This window comes from Castor canadensis, chromosome 8 (genome assembly GCF_047511655.1).
Source record: "Castor canadensis chromosome 8, mCasCan1.hap1v2, whole genome shotgun sequence".
Taxonomy (NCBI): Eukaryota; Metazoa; Chordata; class Mammalia; order Rodentia; family Castoridae; genus Castor; species Castor canadensis.
Window position 1 is genome coordinate 20,671,741 of NC_133393.1, and position 18,345 is coordinate 20,690,085.

An 18,345-nucleotide genomic window follows, 5' to 3' on the forward strand; every position below is an offset into this window, starting at 1 on the left:
ACATAAATCCCAGCACTGGGGCTAGGCAGGACAATCTTGAATTCAAGGCCAGTGTGGACTACATAACAAGACCCTGTCTCAAATTCCCCCCCACACCAAGTAAAAGATCATATATTTCAAGTTCTATAAATAGACATACCACAACCAACAGTTTAGTAAGTTTAATTTTTTTTCAGGTGGTTCATAGAACCAGTACACTCAAGAGTTTGATGAGATATTGCAACATTAAAACTTCCCAATACTGACCAAGATTCCAGTTCATCACATACATTCTCATTGTTTTCCTCAGAGAGGAATGGAGTGACCTTTTATTGACAGTGATTATCAGTAATAAGGCTACTACATATAATTGGCAATCCCCCAGAATTCTTTCCCATCTATGGTTTCAGAGTCACAGGGAGAAGGATTTTGAAGCTGTTCTCTTTTGAAGCTTTCCTGAGCAGGTCTTAGTAAAGATTCCAGTTCCATTTAGCACCCTGAGGGGGAGAAACAGCTTGGACTCATGAAGGTGGACCTATCTTACATTAGTATCTTACGTTAAAACTCATTGGCTTAGCCAATGGACAAGACACTTCAGTGGAGCATTTCACAAAGAAATGCTGTAAGATTCAGGCTAAATCTTTACCAAAAACTAATAAACTGACACACAAGATATTCTCTCATCACTAATAGGAGTTTTGTTTTTTTTTTTTTTCAACACAGGAACTACACCCACTGAAATTAGAGATACTGGATAAGGCTGAAACTGAATAAACAACAGAGGACAATCAAATCTCAAGTCTGGCCACTTAGCAAATCCTCACTGTTATAAAGTGTTTTTCCCCTGTTCATGGGGAACAAATGCCCATTGAATAATAGCTACTGCCTACACCTACACAGAGGTGAATGGGGCATTCCTAGTCTAGCAGAAGGCAAGAAAGCAACTAGGCAAAGGCCCTAGTCTCTGAAAGGATAGTACATCACCCCGACTTTTACAGTTCTCAACCAGATGCCATCGTACTAGCTTATATGCCAAAGTTTATGGTTCTGTGATTTTACTATAACTGATTTTAGAAGTTTAGGCAAGTATTAAAGGGGGGAGGGGAACACCCTACTATAAAGGTTTGGAATGGAAAGTTCCCATATGGCAATACACAAACTACCTTCTTTCCACCACTCTGTTTCCTCATAAGGGGAAACGATAGAAATGTGTTAATGGAACCATTTGAGTTATGGGATATGTGAGGGGTAGTGTTTATATCCCTTATCTATTCCATATACAAGTGCCTGTCTTTTAGAACCACGGAAAGGAGATACAAAGGTTGAGGCCCAAGGCAAAATGAGAGATGACATATATAGTCAAAAGTAGCCATCATGTGAATAGAATCCACTTTTGTCTTATACCAGAAAAAACTAGGTTAATTATTCCAGTGAATTGAAAAAGAATTTGAGATTGACAGCCATCCCTGCAGTCCAGTTACACAAAGGATTTAACTTTAGTCCATATGCACAAGCATATCCCCAGCACCTGCATATAAACAGTACATCTAGACAGTTATAGATAATACACAGTCACAAATGCTTCACAGCTGAAAGGGTAACACGCAGTGCCTAAACTCTCCACGGATTGCAGTTCTATCACTACAGACATTTTCTTGAGGTACTGTTATTTCTTATTCAGTCTTATAGCTCCAAGGCAGAAAACATAAGCAAGTCCAAGAGGGCTGACAATACGTTTTCGTTCTATTATTTTCCTTTACATTTATCCTGAAGATTACCACCAGTTCACATTTCATTATGAAAAAGTCTCATCCCCCAGTGAATAGGAATATGAAATTATACAAGATAATTTTTACTAAAATCCCAAGAAATAGTGAACCCTGTCATATTTCCTGAGGGGAGGATTTCAAGACACAATGGGAAGTAAGAAACTGTAAGGCTCCATTTGTCAAATGGACAAGACAGACTTATCCGAGGGCCCAGAAACTGACAGCTCTGGGCATTAAGGGATATTCTTGGTACTTGTATGTTTCTACTACAAGTTTAAGGTAAGGTATACTAAGCAACACCTACTAGACATTTTCTTTGAATGAAGTGTTGCCAGAGGTATAGTATGAGCAGGAGAGGAATGGAAGGAAACAGAATGTGATTTTTAAACCAATTCAGTTGAGCCTGAGGTTGAATAATTCTATTTGCCAGCTATTGACTCTACCTCACCCCTCCTCCCCCTCCAAGAACATTAGAAATGTCACACTTGAGAGGAACAGTGATCCACTTAGTCCAACATTCTGCCTTTAAAGCAGCACTGAGGGACAGACTATGGAGGGACAGTTGCCCTCTCAGTCGTATATCACCAAGAAGCCCGCTTTCTTGATTCCTTTGGGAGGTCATCATACAAATATTCCTCTTAAATCTGCACCCACGTATAGTTTCAGTCTGCGTCACTTCTTAGACAACATGATCTTCAAGTTTCTGATTTGTTAGAAGTACTTTCTTTTACCCAAGTTGGGATGGAGCCCTACAGCTAATGTTTCAGGACTGGGTCCTTGTTCTTGACTGGACATGTGATCAAACATTCCCCTCAGCAGAACCAAAGTCTACACTTTAAAGACCTATCCTCACATGAAAGTACCTCCACCCCTGATCATTTATGTTGTCTGGATCTTTGCTCCTTTCACCATCTATTTGATAAACAAGGTCACTAGAAACACACAGGTAATTGGATTAAGCCTTCCCCATAGTTTTGCATGAAGTGCTGTTCTGTGTTGTCCACAGCACCCTTCCTGAAAGTGCCTGGAGGGCAGTCAGGCCTTTGGCCCCAGCAGCACATCTTCCCTCTCAGCAAGGCTTTGGTGTCTTTCCCGAGTTCTAACAGAGCGCACTGCCATATCATTTGATCATTCTTCCATAAATACATTACCTTCCATGTACTATGCTGAACCTCACCTGTCACTTTTCTGAGTATCCACAGCCCTTCCTGTTATGCCCTTTCTGTGGCTCTGGTTTTTGTTTATCTCGTCTGGTCTACATTTCATTGCCTGGAAGTAGCAACATCTGATTTTGCTGTTAAATCCTACTTTCGTGTCATTTATAAACTCTTAAATAAGACTAAACTGTGAGTATCAACCCTGTTCCCCTGTTATCTTTATCTCTGGATTTGTCTCCAATTTGTTTCCTAAGCATGCCAAATTCCCATAATCCCATAGTAACTGGTCTTTTAAAAGTCTGCCTCGCTAAAGAGACATGACAAAGTCCTTTAAAAGTCTGAATAAATTAGAACTTAACCTTCATGAATGAATGTTTCTTTCTGTCCTCTAAAAAACTAGAGTGTAGCTGGGTATGGTAGCACACACCTGTATTCTCATCTGACACTGAAGGATCTCAAGTTTGAGGCCAGTCTGGACTACACAGAAAGACTGTCTCAAAATACCTCTCCACCTGCCCCTCACCAAAAAAATACCTAATGTATGCAAGTCAGCATGATTTTCCATAAAATCATGCTTTTTTTCTCCTTCAGTAAGTCTTGTATGGGATGGGGATATGTCTCAAGTGGTAGAGCATCTGCCTCATAAGCACAAACCCAAGAGTTCAAACCCCAGTGCCACCAAAAAAAAATCCAAAATCCATGTATGATTAAGATTTTAGTGACATCACTAACTCATTATTTTGCCATCTGGCCAAGTCAAAGTTAGTTAGTTAATGAACTTCTGTCCAATCAACACAGCTTAAAGTGTACCAAAGAGCAGTATGGTGAAGGAAAAGTTTTAGAGAATTAAAAAAGAGGGGAAATAGTTATTTTATAGGGCAAGGGTAGAAACCTAGCTAGGCGGAGGGTTTTTGTTTTACTTAAGTCAAAAGGACATGATTTTAAAAAACCACAGTAATAGAAGAGAGTGAGAGGCAGCAGGCAGAGATATTTACATTGAGATTTAAAACACACTTTCAGCACTCAAACCACCAGGTGCTGAGGCAAGCACTGGTACAAAGTCATTGTGCTAAGAAAGCAGATGACCAGGGACTCCAGGACACAAGGAAATGGCCTCTCAGATGCAGCTATGAGAGAGGCCATGACTCCAGGGGCCAAGGGTTGCACTCCTCTGCTGGTCAGCCTGCCCAAAGTGAGTATTTTCCCTTGATTTAAATTTCAAATAAATGTTAAAGAAAGGAAAGATGATATGGCTGAGTCACAACTGTTGTTTACTTTCTACCATGGCACTGATGAAATTACAAGAAAAAGAAGCTTGACTCTGAAGTATCTGATTGGAGTATCAGCCAAGACAACATGAGCCTGGTTCTCATTGCAAACCAAGTCTCCCTTAGTCTTGTGCCTCTTCTGCCCCTGCCCCCTTGCTCAGCTACTTCCTGTTCTACTTCACTATCCAAACCAAAACTCAAGCCAAAGACTTTTCAGGTCTGCTGCAGGAAGTTCTGGGACATGGAATCTTTGGTGGCTCTGTGGGTGACTGAGGAGGTGGGTACTGTCACTTGTTCACATAGGTTGTAAGGAAAGCAAATATCTCTGCAACGAAACTGGAGGTGAAATGGCCCTATGGTGTGGAGAAGATTCTACTTCATATGCACAGGGCCAAAAGGCCTGATACAGAAAGACAGGATGCATGAGCCACATACAAAGCTACCCCTGATTTCTTGGCATGTGGTCACACTTTGCCCTATCCTTCATCCAGTTAGAACAGCTAGTAGTAAGCACATGGCAAGGTGAATTGAACACTCCACAGTCCCTCTGATGTCCTCCACAGATGAATCACACTGGACAGCACCCTCTGTCCTAAGTGGTGCTATTGCTGGTGATCTCTTCTCTCCTTGGCACAGGTGGCTAAGCCACTGTTATCAGAGGTCAAAGAGGGGGTTATATTTCCTAATCTCCTGAAGAAGTTTCTCTTTGTCCTGGTTGGCATTGGCTAGTGCTTGTTTAGTTTCTATGAGTTCTTTTTGTAGGGTAGGCAGCTCTTTCACCTGAGAAACAATAAGTAGTACACAATTAGTGATCATGGTAATGCTACCTTGAGACAACATCCAGAAAGGGGGAGGGGAGGAAGAATTCAAATAGAAAAACCCATAGGTTAGGTCTATGATCAAGAGAACGCAACTAGATCTTTTCCAAGAGCTTAATTCCCTCTTCAGAGTTTACCAGTGACAGAGCAGCAACCATCCACCTTCTAGCTTCTGGCTTATATCCTCCAGTCAGCACTTCCAAAAGCTGCTGTTAAGGGACAGGAGCACAAACTGCCTAGCTGCACACAACACAAGTGACCTTCTCAGCCCTCTGGGTTTTACTAGCTTCCACAATTATAGCCCCTAAAGGTTTATGGGAAGGTGCCATTCAGTTAAGTCCTCACCTGCTGTCCAAAAACCTCTCCTGAGGGCACCAGGAACACCTGTTCTTTTGAGAGCTGCTTCTCACTTTTAGGTACTTCAGCCGGCAGTCTATCCTGAGCAGCAGCTGGAGAAAAAAGTGAAGATTCTAACTGATAAAACTGTTGCCAACAGCCAGACAGTTCTTAGTTGTCACCTATTTACTTATAAGATAAAAAAAGACCGAGAGACAAAGAGGCTGATAAGCCCACTCACCACTGATGTGGAATACACCATCATCGCTCCGCTTCAATGAAATGTGCTCCATGGCCAGGGTGATGGGGGCAGGGCCTGGAGACGTTGGATAGATGGGGGGAATGTCATCCTGCAGGAAAGAGGGAAATGCATGGTGCTCCCATCCAGCTCAGGGCAACTGAGGTAATATACTCATGCCTCCGCCATTCAGCTTGAAGCAGTTTTATGCCACTGGTTATCCATACATTTTTGCAAGGTATGAGAGGCCTAAACTGAGTTTGTCCATTCTAGGGATGACGAAATTAAGGATCAGAGAACCTGAGGGCTTGCACATGAGAATGCTGCATGCACGCCAAAGACAAGGTTAGGATTACAGAAAAAATTTCCTCACCTGCACTTTTGATTACAACATACAAATTTATATAGCCCGAAACACTGTCAGAATGCTAAGATTCATTTCCTCACTCGATCCTTACACATTTTACAACAACAAAGGAAGAGCTAACAACTGTCACTAACAGAATCCTTTGTGTGACAAAATCCACAGCAAAACGATCCCTCTCACCTTTAGGGTGATACTGGAGTTCAGCAGCTCAATCTGCATAGGGACTACCACTGGGGCTTCCTCATCCTCCAAGAAAGGCCCCAGGCCATTGAGTACTGATGTGAGCAGCTCAAGGTCACAGCCATGAAGCAAGAAATGCAAGAAGCCATTTTGTGTGGCCAGGGGAGAATGAATAGCTGCACCAGGCCCCACCTCAAAGCGAAGGCCCACGGCAGGCCTGACACGGCCAGTCTTCAAATTTGAGGATTCCTGGAAGCTTGTTCCTTTGAAAAAAAGGATAAAGAAAACATTAACATAGGAACTATGCTAAGCACATTACATATATTCAATATTCACAATAACCCAAAGTATCATCATCATCCCATCTTATAGATGAATGAATAACTTGCCCAAAGTTAACACATTTAGTAAGTACCAAGGATAAGATTAGAACCCAAGTCATCTGACTGCAAAGTCCAAGGGCTTAACTATTTTGCAATAATGCCTTTCAAAGTAGAAGAGAGGTAAAGAACCAACAAAAAGCTGGCCCTACTATGAATTTGAGAAACTAGGCTAATGGTCAAGGGAAACCTCTTAAAACATAGAACCTTCACTGGATGTGGTAGCACATGCCTGTTATCCCAATTACTTAGGAGGTGGAGACAGGAGGATTTAGAGTTTAAGGTCAGCTTGGAGAAAGTTACCAAGACCCTATCTCAAAAACAAGATACAAACATAAGGGCTGGGAGTGTGACTCAAGTTGTAAACCATAAGGGCTTGATTCAATTTCCAGTGCTGAAATAAAGGAAAAAAAGAGAAAAAGGAAAAAAAGGCAGGCAGGGAGGGAGGGAAGGAGGGAGGACAGTAGTTCCACATCTATTTCTTTATCAGATATAGTTTTCTGTTAGCAGCCACACAAATGAAGGAATGGATACTGTCCTCATGTATATGCTCAAGAATCACCTGAGCAGTGAGGACAGACTGGTCCATGAATATAAATCCCCAGAAAGAGCTGTGGTAGGCAAGAAAAATGCTTCACTGGAGTTTTCCCTCTCCCAGAGGCTGCTGGGGAAAAAAGCCAAGGGCTTGGCTCTGGAGCAGTTGCCCTTAGAAGGACAAGAGCCAGCTAACTTCTGGTTGCCCTTGAATAAATCCCATAGCTCCCTCAGAATGGCCACCATCCTTACCTGGGCATTGTCCATGCAGAAACTGCCAGAGTCCCACAGTGCCCAGCTGCTGCAGGGTTAGTTCCTCTGCTTGCAAGGCTATAGTCAGGTCCTCACCATGAACCTCAATCCCAAAAGACACCTCATTCACCTTCAGGACCAAAACTGAGACCTGTCAAATGAGATTCTCTTAGTTCTGAGTCCCAGGCTTTGAGCTCAGAGCCTACCCTCTGCAGAGAAGAAAGTGAAGCAGCTGACCGGGTGAAGAACAAGGTTGCCACTGGGTGAAACTGAACTGTTGGCCTCTGGGGACCCCTGTCCACAATTATCCACAACAGGGTTCCCTTCAACAGCAGAATCATCCAGAACACTTGGCAGAGATCCTGGTGGAACAGATTCTGGACCAGACTCTGCATGAGAAAGATAACAAGATTCCAAAAGTCAAGAGATTCTGTTCAGATCCAACTTCTAAAAAAAATGACAACTGCAAAAACAAAATATGTGTGACATTTATAAGACAACTGGAAATTTGAGGACTAACCAGATACATCTGATTAAGAAACTATTGTTGGTTTCTAAAAGCATGATAATGGCATTGGTCACATTTAATAACACCTGCAAATGGAAGCAACCCAAATGTCCATTGGTGGATGAATGCATAAACAAAATGTGGTCTATCCATACAATGGAACCATAGTCAGCCTCAAAGTGGAAAGAAATGCTGATGCAAAAATAAGTTCCTCATAAAAAGACAAACACTGTATTAATCCATTAATATGAGGTACCTAAACTCATCAAATTTAGAAAGTGGAATGGTGACTGTCAGGAGCTGGAGGAAGCAGGGAACGAGGGGTAAGTGTTTAGTAAGTTTCAGTTTTGTAAGACAAAGGGTCGTGGGGACAGATGGTGGTAATGATTGCACAACAATGAGGATGTATTAAATACCACTGAATTGTACACTTTAAAATGGTTAAGATAGTAAATTTTATGTGTACTTTATCACAATTTTAAAAAACATTTACTAGCCTGGGCTACACAGTGAGACCCTGTGTCAAAAAAGAAATTTTTTTGTTTGTTTGACTAGGATTTGAACTCAGGGCTTCATGCCTGTCAAGCACATGCTCTACTGCTTGAACCACACCCCTGCTTTGGTTATTTTAGAGATGGGGTCTCACAACCTTTTTGCCCAGGCTGGCCTTGAACCTCAATCACCTTGTTCTCAGCCTCCTAAATAGCTAGGATTACAGGCATGCCACCAGCTAAGAAAGAAATTTGTGTGTATGTGTGGTACTGGTGCCTGAACTCAGTGCCTCATACTTGCTAGGCAGGCATTCTACCACTTAAGCCACTCCGCCAGACCTAAAAAAAGGAAATTTTTTAAAGTCTGTTTTCTAGTAATACATAACTGAAAATATGCAAGGATAAAATGATAGATAGTGTTTGGGGCCAGGCATTGTGGCACACAACTATAAATCCCAGCACTCAGGAGTCAGAAGTTATAGGGCTCAAGTTCAAAGCCAGCCCGGGCCCTTGAGACCCTGTCTCAAAAAATAAATAAATAAATAAATAAATAATACCTTTGGGATTTACTTCAAAGTAATATAGAAAGGCCAAGATCAGGAGGATCTCAGTTTGAGGCCAGCCTGAGCAATGGGGGCCCTATCTCCAAAATACTCAACACAAAAAAAGGCTGATGGGGGTGGCTCAAGTGGTAAAGTACCTGCCTAGCAAGCACAAGACCCTGAGTTCAAACACCAGTACCACAAAAAAAAAACTAAAAGTAGAGTTCCCATATAATCCAGCAATCCTACTTCTGGTATATATCCAAAAGAAATGAAATCAGAACACTGAAAAGACATCTGCACTCCCATGTTTATTGTAGCACTATTCATAACTTGTAGCCAAGTTATAAAATCAAACTATGTGTGTCCATCAACCAATGAATAGATAAAGAAATTCTGATATATACACACATACACACACACACACACACACACACACGATGGAATACTATTCAACCTTTAAAAAGAAGGAAATCTTGTCATTTGGGACAATGTAGATGTACCTGGAGGGAGGACATTACGCTAAATAAAATGAGTCAGGCACAGAAAAGCAAAAATTGAGTATTTCGCCTCTATGTAGAATCTGAAGCAATCAAACACATACAAAGAGCAGAATGGTGGTTACCAGGGGCTGGGGAGTGGAGGGAATGGAGAGATGTTGGTCAAAGGGAACAATGTTTCAGCTAGAAAGAAAGAATAAATGATAAGTATTTGAGGTAATACACATGTTAATTAGCTTGATTCAAAAATTCCACAATGTACATCAGAGCATCACTTTGTATCTCATAAACATATACAGCTATAATTTATCAATATTCAATAAAAAATGAAATAAAAAGGTAGGGGCCAAGGGTCTAGACCAGTAGAGCATTTGCCCATGCTCAAAGCCCTAGGTTAGAGCCCCAGCACCACAAAAAAAAAAAGTTTTTAATTTAAAAAAAAGCAAAAAAATAAATAAAAATAGTACAATTTCTCTTTAGCTATTCTGAAGGGGTCATTTATTAAGTTTCTACTTTGATAAGCTAAAAGAAACTATATAATTTCCAGAGGTGACTGATTTAATTCCTAAAAATTACTCATTTTATCAATAGACAAAATCTCCAAGTCACTTTCCAACAATAAATTACATAGGTGAAACAACAAAAACAAGAACCCCAGACAACAAACATACACCACTGATACAAAATTAACCCTTTTTACATAATACATGGCTGAAAGACTAGTAATTTCTCCTTTAGTTTGTGGCCAGAACAACAAAACTACTAAATTTTCTCTCTCTTTCTGTTTTGGTTAAGAAAATGTCCACATTATTATGTCTAGCTCCTCCTCAATCCTGCTGATTTGAATATTAGCTACAGAGGGAATACTTTCTGGACTTCTACAACTTTACTCCCACATACCAGACTCCAAGAGCATCACAAAGCCATCACTGCCATCACTGTCCACTGAAATCCGGTCTTCAGGGCCACTGCTATCCACTGAAACACCATCAAATGACTGCTGAGATACTGTCCTCTTCATGGAGAAAAATCTGAGTCGGGCAGCACCTCCACTCGCTGGGGTTGCCACCCCCTCATCTGTCTTAGCCAAGGGTTCCCTATTTAAAAAAACAAAAACAAAAAACAAAACCCACACATGTAGTGAAGGCATGTTTGTCCCCATCCCTATGTAATACACTTCCCCAACTGACAAATTAACATGAATATAAATTTGGTATTACCTAATACCTGCTGTAGAAGGATGAAGTTATTTTCAACCACTAGCTTTTCTGAATCCCCTTTTTCCAGCACTTTTCACTGTGTAAATAGCTAATCAACATTAAATATCAAGGCTACTCAGGGTCATCCCATACACAAAAGAGGTCAGATACCTACACCGTGGGGCTAATAAATGAGACCTGAAGACACCTGTGTTCATCTCACAGGCCTTTATTGAATAGCTTCTATATGCTCCAGGAAGGACTTCAGGGTGGATAAGCTGATGAATAAGACATCCCCTGTCCTCGAAGAATTTATAATCTATTGGAAGAGATTTACATATATATAACATTATATGGGAGAAAGGCAAACATGTCATAAGAGAGAGGCAGAGGTACAAGCCAAAGGCTAGACTATATCATGGAGGGGAAAAGATGAGAAGGGGATCAAGAACAGCTTTGTGCAAGGAGATGGCACTTGAGGTGAGCTCTTGAAGGACTGAGAAAAGGAGAGTAGAAAGCATAAGAACAGAATACAACATGAACACAGGCAGAAACAAAGGAAGTAGCTCAGGCTAGCTGAAGTGCAGGTTTTGTTGAAGAGAGCAAAGCAGATATAGCTGGAAAGGCATAACAGTTGAAAAGAAACCTTTAAAGACATTTTAATCCTACCTTCCTGTTTCACAGATGAAGAAACTGACCCATGGTCAACAGTTAAAGGGGGGAATTAAGAAAAACCCAAGCCCCCTAACTTCCCACTAAACGCTTTTCATTTCACCGCATGGGTTGCAGTCAGATTATAGAAAAGCTTGAATTAAAGATTACATATTAAAGTGCTATAAAAACCATCAAGTGTTGCATGGATATATCTTAATAATTGGTTATGCCACTCTAAGAAATTAAAACTGGAGTTCAGTGGTAGAATGCTTGCCTAGCACACATGAGGCCCTGGGTTCAGTCCCTGCCACAGGAAAAAAACAAAAGCTCAACTTAAGTTCAGGAGTATGAAGGAAAAAGCTGAAGGCTTTGGAGCAGGGAAATGACAAGATTACATCTGTGGTTTAAGAATTCTAACCTAGCGTTCCAATCAGTAATCTACTACAACAGTCCACAAGTGGGAACAGACAGGAAACACCAGTGGGAGACTGCCCTAGAGAGTGAGTCGTGACAGGAGAAACAGCATCAACAAAGAACTCTTTAGAAGTGAAAAATGCTCTGCACAATCTCTTATCTACGGAATGAGGAGCTCTAGAACAGGGCTTTCAACAAGTTTTAACAAGCTCTCCAGGTAATTTGAAAACACACTCTCAAATGTGGAAACCACTGACCTAGGAATTATGGTCACAACACAACAAATGACTGTAAAATGGTCCAGCTGAATGAGTAGGAGAAGGCCATTTTCAAAAGAAAAGGGCTGGGGCATGGCTCCAGAAGCAGAGTGCCTGTCTAGGAAGTGTCAGGCCCTGAATTCAAACCCCAGTATCATTTTATATACATATATGTATACATCCTACTATTTAGAAAAATAAATTGAGACTAAACAGAGAAAAGAAGACCTGATCTTGGGGGTGGAGGGATAAGGAATTACTTTTATACAAGGATGTTTGAGGCACCTCTAAGAGACCCACATGGAGCCATGTCTAGTAGATGATTTTAAATGAAGAGCAGGTAAGAGGAAGGAAATTTAGGACTGAAAATAAAGATTATGGCAGAGGTACAGAGATAACTAAAAAAACCAAGAAAGCATAAATTCAAAGGCACAGACTGATACAAACCTTCTAAATGTTTGGTGAATGCATCAAGAATCATATTTGTAGCATTTGATCCAATAAATTCACTTCTATATTTTTATTCTAAAGAATGACTTAAATAAATACAATATGCACAAAGAGTAGTGTTAACAAAAATACGGACTTTTATCACAGCATTAATTCTACCCGAGAAAAACTGGAAACAGACTAAATGACTCCAAGACAGTAAGTGGATAGGTAAAATAGGATGCATCCATTTACTAGAACAGAATAAGGCAATTAAAAATCATGTATTCAAACACCTAATGACTGGCAAAACAATAAAACTATAAAAATATAAAGTAGGATGCAATATTGTGAAAATAATATAATTTTAAAAAGAAAAGTTATGACAAAAGTTATTATCATATAGACAGCATAGGAAATACTTAAGACTTACAGGATAAAAGGAAGAAGAAACTCCTTCAGGGAAGCAAAAGTAACTGGGCAGGGCTACAAATGCTCAGAATGAACTGACCAACAATTTTAACTGCCACAGAGAAGTACAGGAAAACATGGTCTGAGAAAAGGCCACCAATTTGGGCAGTCAGGAAGTCACTACTGATGTTCCAAAAAAGCCTGTATCACACATCCTTCTTTTTTTTTTTACCTCTCTCTTTTCCCATATCCCTTACTCATCTCCATTTAGACAAGAAATTTTGGGGGGTTTGGGGAGGGATTCTTTTGTTTTATTGCAGGGCTGGGGATCCAACCCAAGGACTTGTGCATGCTAGGCAACCATTCTACCACTGAGCTACATTCTCAGTCCACTCTACTTAGAAAGGGCAGCTACTGGGCACCAGTAGCTCACACCTATAATCCTACCTACTGAGGAGGCTGAGATTGGGAGGTTTGAGGTTCAAGGCCAGTCCTGACAAATAGTTCGCAAGACCCCATCTCCAAAAATAACCAGAGCACAATGGATTGGAGGTGTGGCTCAAGCAGCAGGGCGCCTACCTATCAAGTGTGAAGCTACCAAGAAAATAAAAATAGAAACAAAGACTATTATACAAATACTGTGTAATGTCAGGTATTGTTATTCTAATGTAGCACATCTGTGTCAGTAATTGTGAATCAATGAAAGAGAATGGAAGATAATCTGATTCTAAGAGGCAACAGGTCATTTATGCATGCTCCTAGATGACATGATGTTACTCAATCTAAAAGTGCCACAGCAGGCCCTAAGTCCGATAGGTAGAGCTAGAGAAAGAGACAGGGTAACTGAGGGAGGAGAGCCACTCACTTGGCAGGCGGCAGGGACAACATCTTGTGCATGGTGGAGGTCATTCGATCTCTGCCCAGAGTGAAGGCATCCTTAGTCAGGGATACAGCTTCCTTGGTGAGGTCCATGGTGGCATGTAGAGCTTCCTTGGTGGCATCCTTGGTCATGTGAATAGCACTCGACAATTCTCCCTCAATATTCCTCAAGGGGATGGGCTCTCCCTGTCCATTCACAGCAGTATCCTTGCCAGCTGGGGATTTCAACACAGTTGTTGAGCTGGAGGCTTGGGCTCTGCTTAGTCGCTTGGCCTGTAGGGACTCAACTGCCTCATGGCCCTTCCTTGCTGGCTGCTGGGCAAGTGGACCTGAGTCCTGCAGTTCTCCATTGTTATGCAGCCTCTCCTGGCACGCATTGAGATTTTCAATGCTGCTGTCCTCCATCACCTTCTCAGGGCTTGCTGGGCCCTGGTCTGAAGAAGCATCAGACTTCAGCTCCCGATCCTCTGAAGGAGAAAACTCTGAATCTATTAGGCTGGTGGTATCCGAACCTGCAGAGTCAGCATCAGCAGTCCCAGGGCCAGGATGCATGAGCAGAGCCACCTCAGCACTGGGAAAGAGGACACCAATGCAAGCTGTCTGGTTCTGCAGGGGAGACCCAGTCACGGTCTCAGTATCTTTAGTCAACTGCTCCTGAAGCCTCTGCAGAACCTCCTTCAGACGGAGCAAGGCCAAGTACTGGTAGTGGTCAAGCCTCACACGGACATGGACAGGGGAGTGTACAAGCAGGTGAACTTCTGCTACATCCTCTGGCTCTGTCAGAGGCCCTTTGCTGTCCACACCACCACTGCCTTTTCCCACAATCTCCATGACTTCCGTAAGGCCTGACAGGCTTTTCAAATCATGCTCAGTCTTTGACCTTTGATGAGACCCAGAATCAGGGGCAAAGGTCTCAGACTGGACAGGACTGCCAAAGCTGGCTGACGGTTTTAGCTTCCCCTCTGAGGCCAAAAGGAGCTTCCGTGCCTGGGTTTGCTGCCAGCGGAGAGGCAGACAGGCCCAAATGGACAAGGGGAAAGGGGCCACAAAATTCAAGGTATGACCTTTGAAATTCTCTGTTCCTTCAAAGTCCAAGGAGATCTGAGTGAAGTGGATGGACCACAGATCCTGGGAAGCCTTTGGCCTCTGGGGAGGGAGGATACTAGGCTGAGGGGGATGGGAATCCATCTGGAAAGCATGATGGAAAAAAAGCATGTGCAAAAGGCTAAAGCCATCAGGAGCCTTGGGAAAGTGATCATAATTAGAATGAAAGAACTCAGCAGCAGCAAAACCCCGGAAGAGACTCTGGAGGTCTGGACAGCTACAATGTGGGGCGTGACGTGTATTGGTGGCAATCATTTCTGATGCAGAGAAGACCAGGGCCTGGGGACGATGCAACTCTGCCTGCTCTTTCTTCTGCAGTGGGAAGCTCACCTTCAAAGAGAAAATACAACACAATTCAGAATAGCCATCTGAGTATCTCAGCAACCCATCTTATATATATGTGAAAGACCATTTGGGCTGTGAAACTGTTTTTCTTATGTCCATCAAATGGACAGAGAAGAACTGTGGATTAAAGTCATGAGAAAAATGCATCTGTGGCTACCAACAGGGGACAAAAATCCCACTCTCTCCCTACCTTCAAACGGAAGGCATCCAGTCGCATGTCCAAGTGTTCATCTTTCTGCCTTGAATCTTCCAACTTGTAGATAGCTTTGAACTGCTCCAAGCTGCGATATAAATCTAGGCAGAAGAGGTTTCCCCAGAGCAAGCTGACAGAATCCACAGTAAATGTCAGGCCATTCAACTGAATGTACAGATTGGGACAGGGAACTGAAAAGCAAGAGAAAAAAATCATCAAGTTTGGAGCAATAGCTAGGCTCTTACCAGCTAATATTTATTTTGTTATCAAAAGATCAAAGATAAACATGTTTACAAGGCAGAGATTTTAACAAAGGTTTGCAAAATTAACTCACTTAAAACTTGTAACAACAAATGAAACTATACATAGTGTCCTCAAGGCTGACAAAGGTGAAGAGCATGAGCTATACAGAAGAAAAGGCCAGGCCATATGCTCACCTGGAAGCTCCTGATTATCTGGAAAGTAATACTCTGTGAACTCAACATGAATGGCAGAAACCTGAGCAGGTAGGTTATGGAGCTTCCGGCTGCAGGAAAGGAGTGTAGATGGCTTTTTGCTTGGTTGTCCAGCTGTGGAAACCTAAGCAATCACAACTTACTATTAGCATCTACAGAAGCATCCAGAATAGAACTCAATTCCTGTGAAGAGTCCCCCATCCTCCCTGCCACAGGAAGCACAGTGCTTTTCACACATAGTTCAGGCATTCTCACACCTGCCTCCAATTATCCACAAGTTAGTGTTTTTAGCAGGAGGTTGTAGTACAGCATTCACAGAAAACTGAGAGAATCCCCACGTCTACTCCATGCTCCAGAAGAAACAGACCAAATGTCAATCTACTCAGAAGTGAGCCAAATGGCCCCTGAATGCCACAACTTTGTTCTTCTTGTTCTAGCTGCCTTCCAAGTGAACTGTTCCACCCCTTTCCAACCTGGTTTCCCCATGTCCTCACCTGGTGGATGTCCAGGTCATCCACTCGTACAACCATGCAGCTAGAGCGTAATCGATTCCATACTGGAGGCCGAAAGGCAGTCTGTCGGCCCTGGGAGGGGCTTCTCTCCACAGAGTTCTTTCGAGGACTAGAGAGAGAATCTAAATAAAAATAAGAAGGTGGGGCAGGGGGTGGCTGGTGGAGTGGCTCAATTGGTAGAGCACCTGCTTAGCAAGCATGAAGCATGAATGAGGTCTTGAGTTCAAACCCCAATACTGCCCCCAAACAGTAAATAAGTAAATAAGAAGATGGGAAAGGGAAGTAGATACATTCAACTTTCACTATTAATAGAATTAAGAAAGTAAAAATCCTTAATACCATTAGTGCTATATGTAGATAAGGGATCTTAACACTGTATGGAATCAAAACATATTCTCCTTAAGACTTAGATAACACCCTCCTGACAGAGATGATGACAACTTCCCTTTAACATTAGCTATCCCCGTGAACAAAGTGGACTCTCACAAGAAAAACCCACTGATGTCACACCATGGGAAACAGTTGGATTGATTAGATCTGCTTTATCTCACTGGTTAGCGAAGGTAAAAGGCAAGAAGCAAAGCAACGAGTCTTCCAGTTCCTCATAACTTACCTGCTTTCCTCCGGAAGGAAGCATCCACCCCCAGATGCCAGGGTGGCTTCAGACCTGTCTCTTCATGCCACTTGTCCATTTCACTCTGAAATTCCATCACCAGCTTCTGGGCCCATTGGCCTCGGGTCTCCATGGCCTCACAGTGCCGCACCCAATGTTTGCAGCTATCACCTGTGCAACAAGGAAGCAAGAAGATTTTAGCTCAAAATCATAATCCAATGTTCCAATTTTTCCTTCCTGTTAGTAGAGTCACAGCTCAGAATCTGCTCCTGTCCCCAGTCTAGAATTCTCTAGGAAAAGGACAAATTATCCACTGAGCGCTCTCAATTTTTTCTGGACTTATTAAGTGATTTTCCCCTAAGGATCCCTAAAGGTCAGCTGCTGATGCCTGCCATCTTTGCGGACTACTGGAGACATTCTAAACCTAGTGGAGATAAGATAAGAGGCTGACGTTAGAATCTAAGGCAAAATCTCAGGCACTGCCTCCCCTCCCCTCCTCCTCTCATCAGTCGCCAATCATGGACCATCCAGGTTTCCAGAAGTCATCCTCTTGAACGATATTCCCAACACCTCTCTGAGACTGGGATGCAATCTCTGACACCCACTTTCTGGTTAGTCAGGAATGAACCCGGGAATCCACCCTCAATATTCTGGGCCATGCTAGAACTGACTCCATTCATATTTCTCCTAACCTGCCCAGTGGAAGGGATAGTAGTCAAATGCCATCTTGCGGAAGGTAAGCTGCATGGCACCACCCATGAGTCTGTTTGCAGAGATACCTATGGGAGAAAATACTGGTGAACAGCACTGGAAGGAAACAGAAGCCTAACCACCACTTGAAGCACTTAGAAAATCTCTGGAGGGCCAGCTCCAGATACGGTGATACCATCAAGCTGAAAGACAATGATGCCCAGTGACTTGCAAGGCTGCAGTGCCTTTTTTTTTTTTTTTTTTTTTCCCAATATTGAGGTTTGAACTCAGGGCCTCATGCCTGCTAGGCAGGCACTCTACCACTTCAGCCATTCCACCAGTCCTTTTTTGTATTGGGTATTTTCAAGATAGGAGCTTAAAAACTATTTGCCCAGGCTGGTCTCGAATCGAGATCCTCCTGATCTCTGCCTCCCAAGTAGCTAGGATTACAGGCATGAGCCACCAGTGCCCAGCCAGCCCTCCCCTTTTGAGTTGCAACACCAATGGACATGTTCTAAAAGGTCAAAAAAAAAAAAAAGTATATTCCATCGTCTCTATAAATGACTGTAAGATTTCCAGAAAGGCAAAAGAAATAGAAAAACTCATGATTCAGGAATTGTAGTGCTAGGTTTCCCACAGACATACTCCACTATCTTGACTAACTGGTTCACCCAACTCTAACAATCCTAATAGTACTGCTGTCCCTGAACACAAAACATGGAAAGGTGTAAGCCAGATTTCTCAAGAAACAAAACTCGTATTGCTTCCTCTCACGTTCTGCCTCAGAGCTAACACTACAACATTAGATACTCATTACATTGTACATACAAAGTACCGTGGAATGCTAAAAAGTATGCACAGAGACATTATA

The 18,345-nt window shown here is 42.3% G+C and overlaps 1 protein-coding gene across 3 annotated transcripts in view; it reads right to left on the reverse strand.

The window, feature by feature from the left end:
• Nucleotides 1-146: 146 nt before the first annotated feature.
• Nucleotides 147-18,345, reverse strand: part of Bltp3a (bridge-like lipid transfer protein family member 3A) — a 51,207-nt gene continuing 33,008 nt past the window's right edge. Inside the window, exons 9-21 of one of the 3 annotated variants that reach the window (XM_020164129.2) lie at nt 17,477-17,563; nt 16,785-16,955; nt 16,154-16,293; nt 15,642-15,783; nt 15,202-15,395; nt 13,549-14,996; nt 10,220-10,416; nt 7,516-7,667; nt 7,279-7,429; nt 6,113-6,375; nt 5,569-5,677; nt 5,337-5,440; nt 147-4,953 (exon numbers count right to left, since the gene is read on the reverse strand). In XM_020164129.2, coding sequence (XP_020019718.2) covers nt 4,828-4,953; nt 5,337-5,440; nt 5,569-5,677; nt 6,113-6,375; nt 7,279-7,429; nt 7,516-7,667; nt 10,220-10,416; nt 13,549-14,996; nt 15,202-15,395; nt 15,642-15,783; nt 16,154-16,293; nt 16,785-16,955; nt 17,477-17,563 — 3,284 coding nt within the window. In that variant the 3' untranslated portion in view covers nt 147-4,827. The other 2 variants (XM_074082387.1, XM_074082386.1) reach the window with 2 other exon arrangements.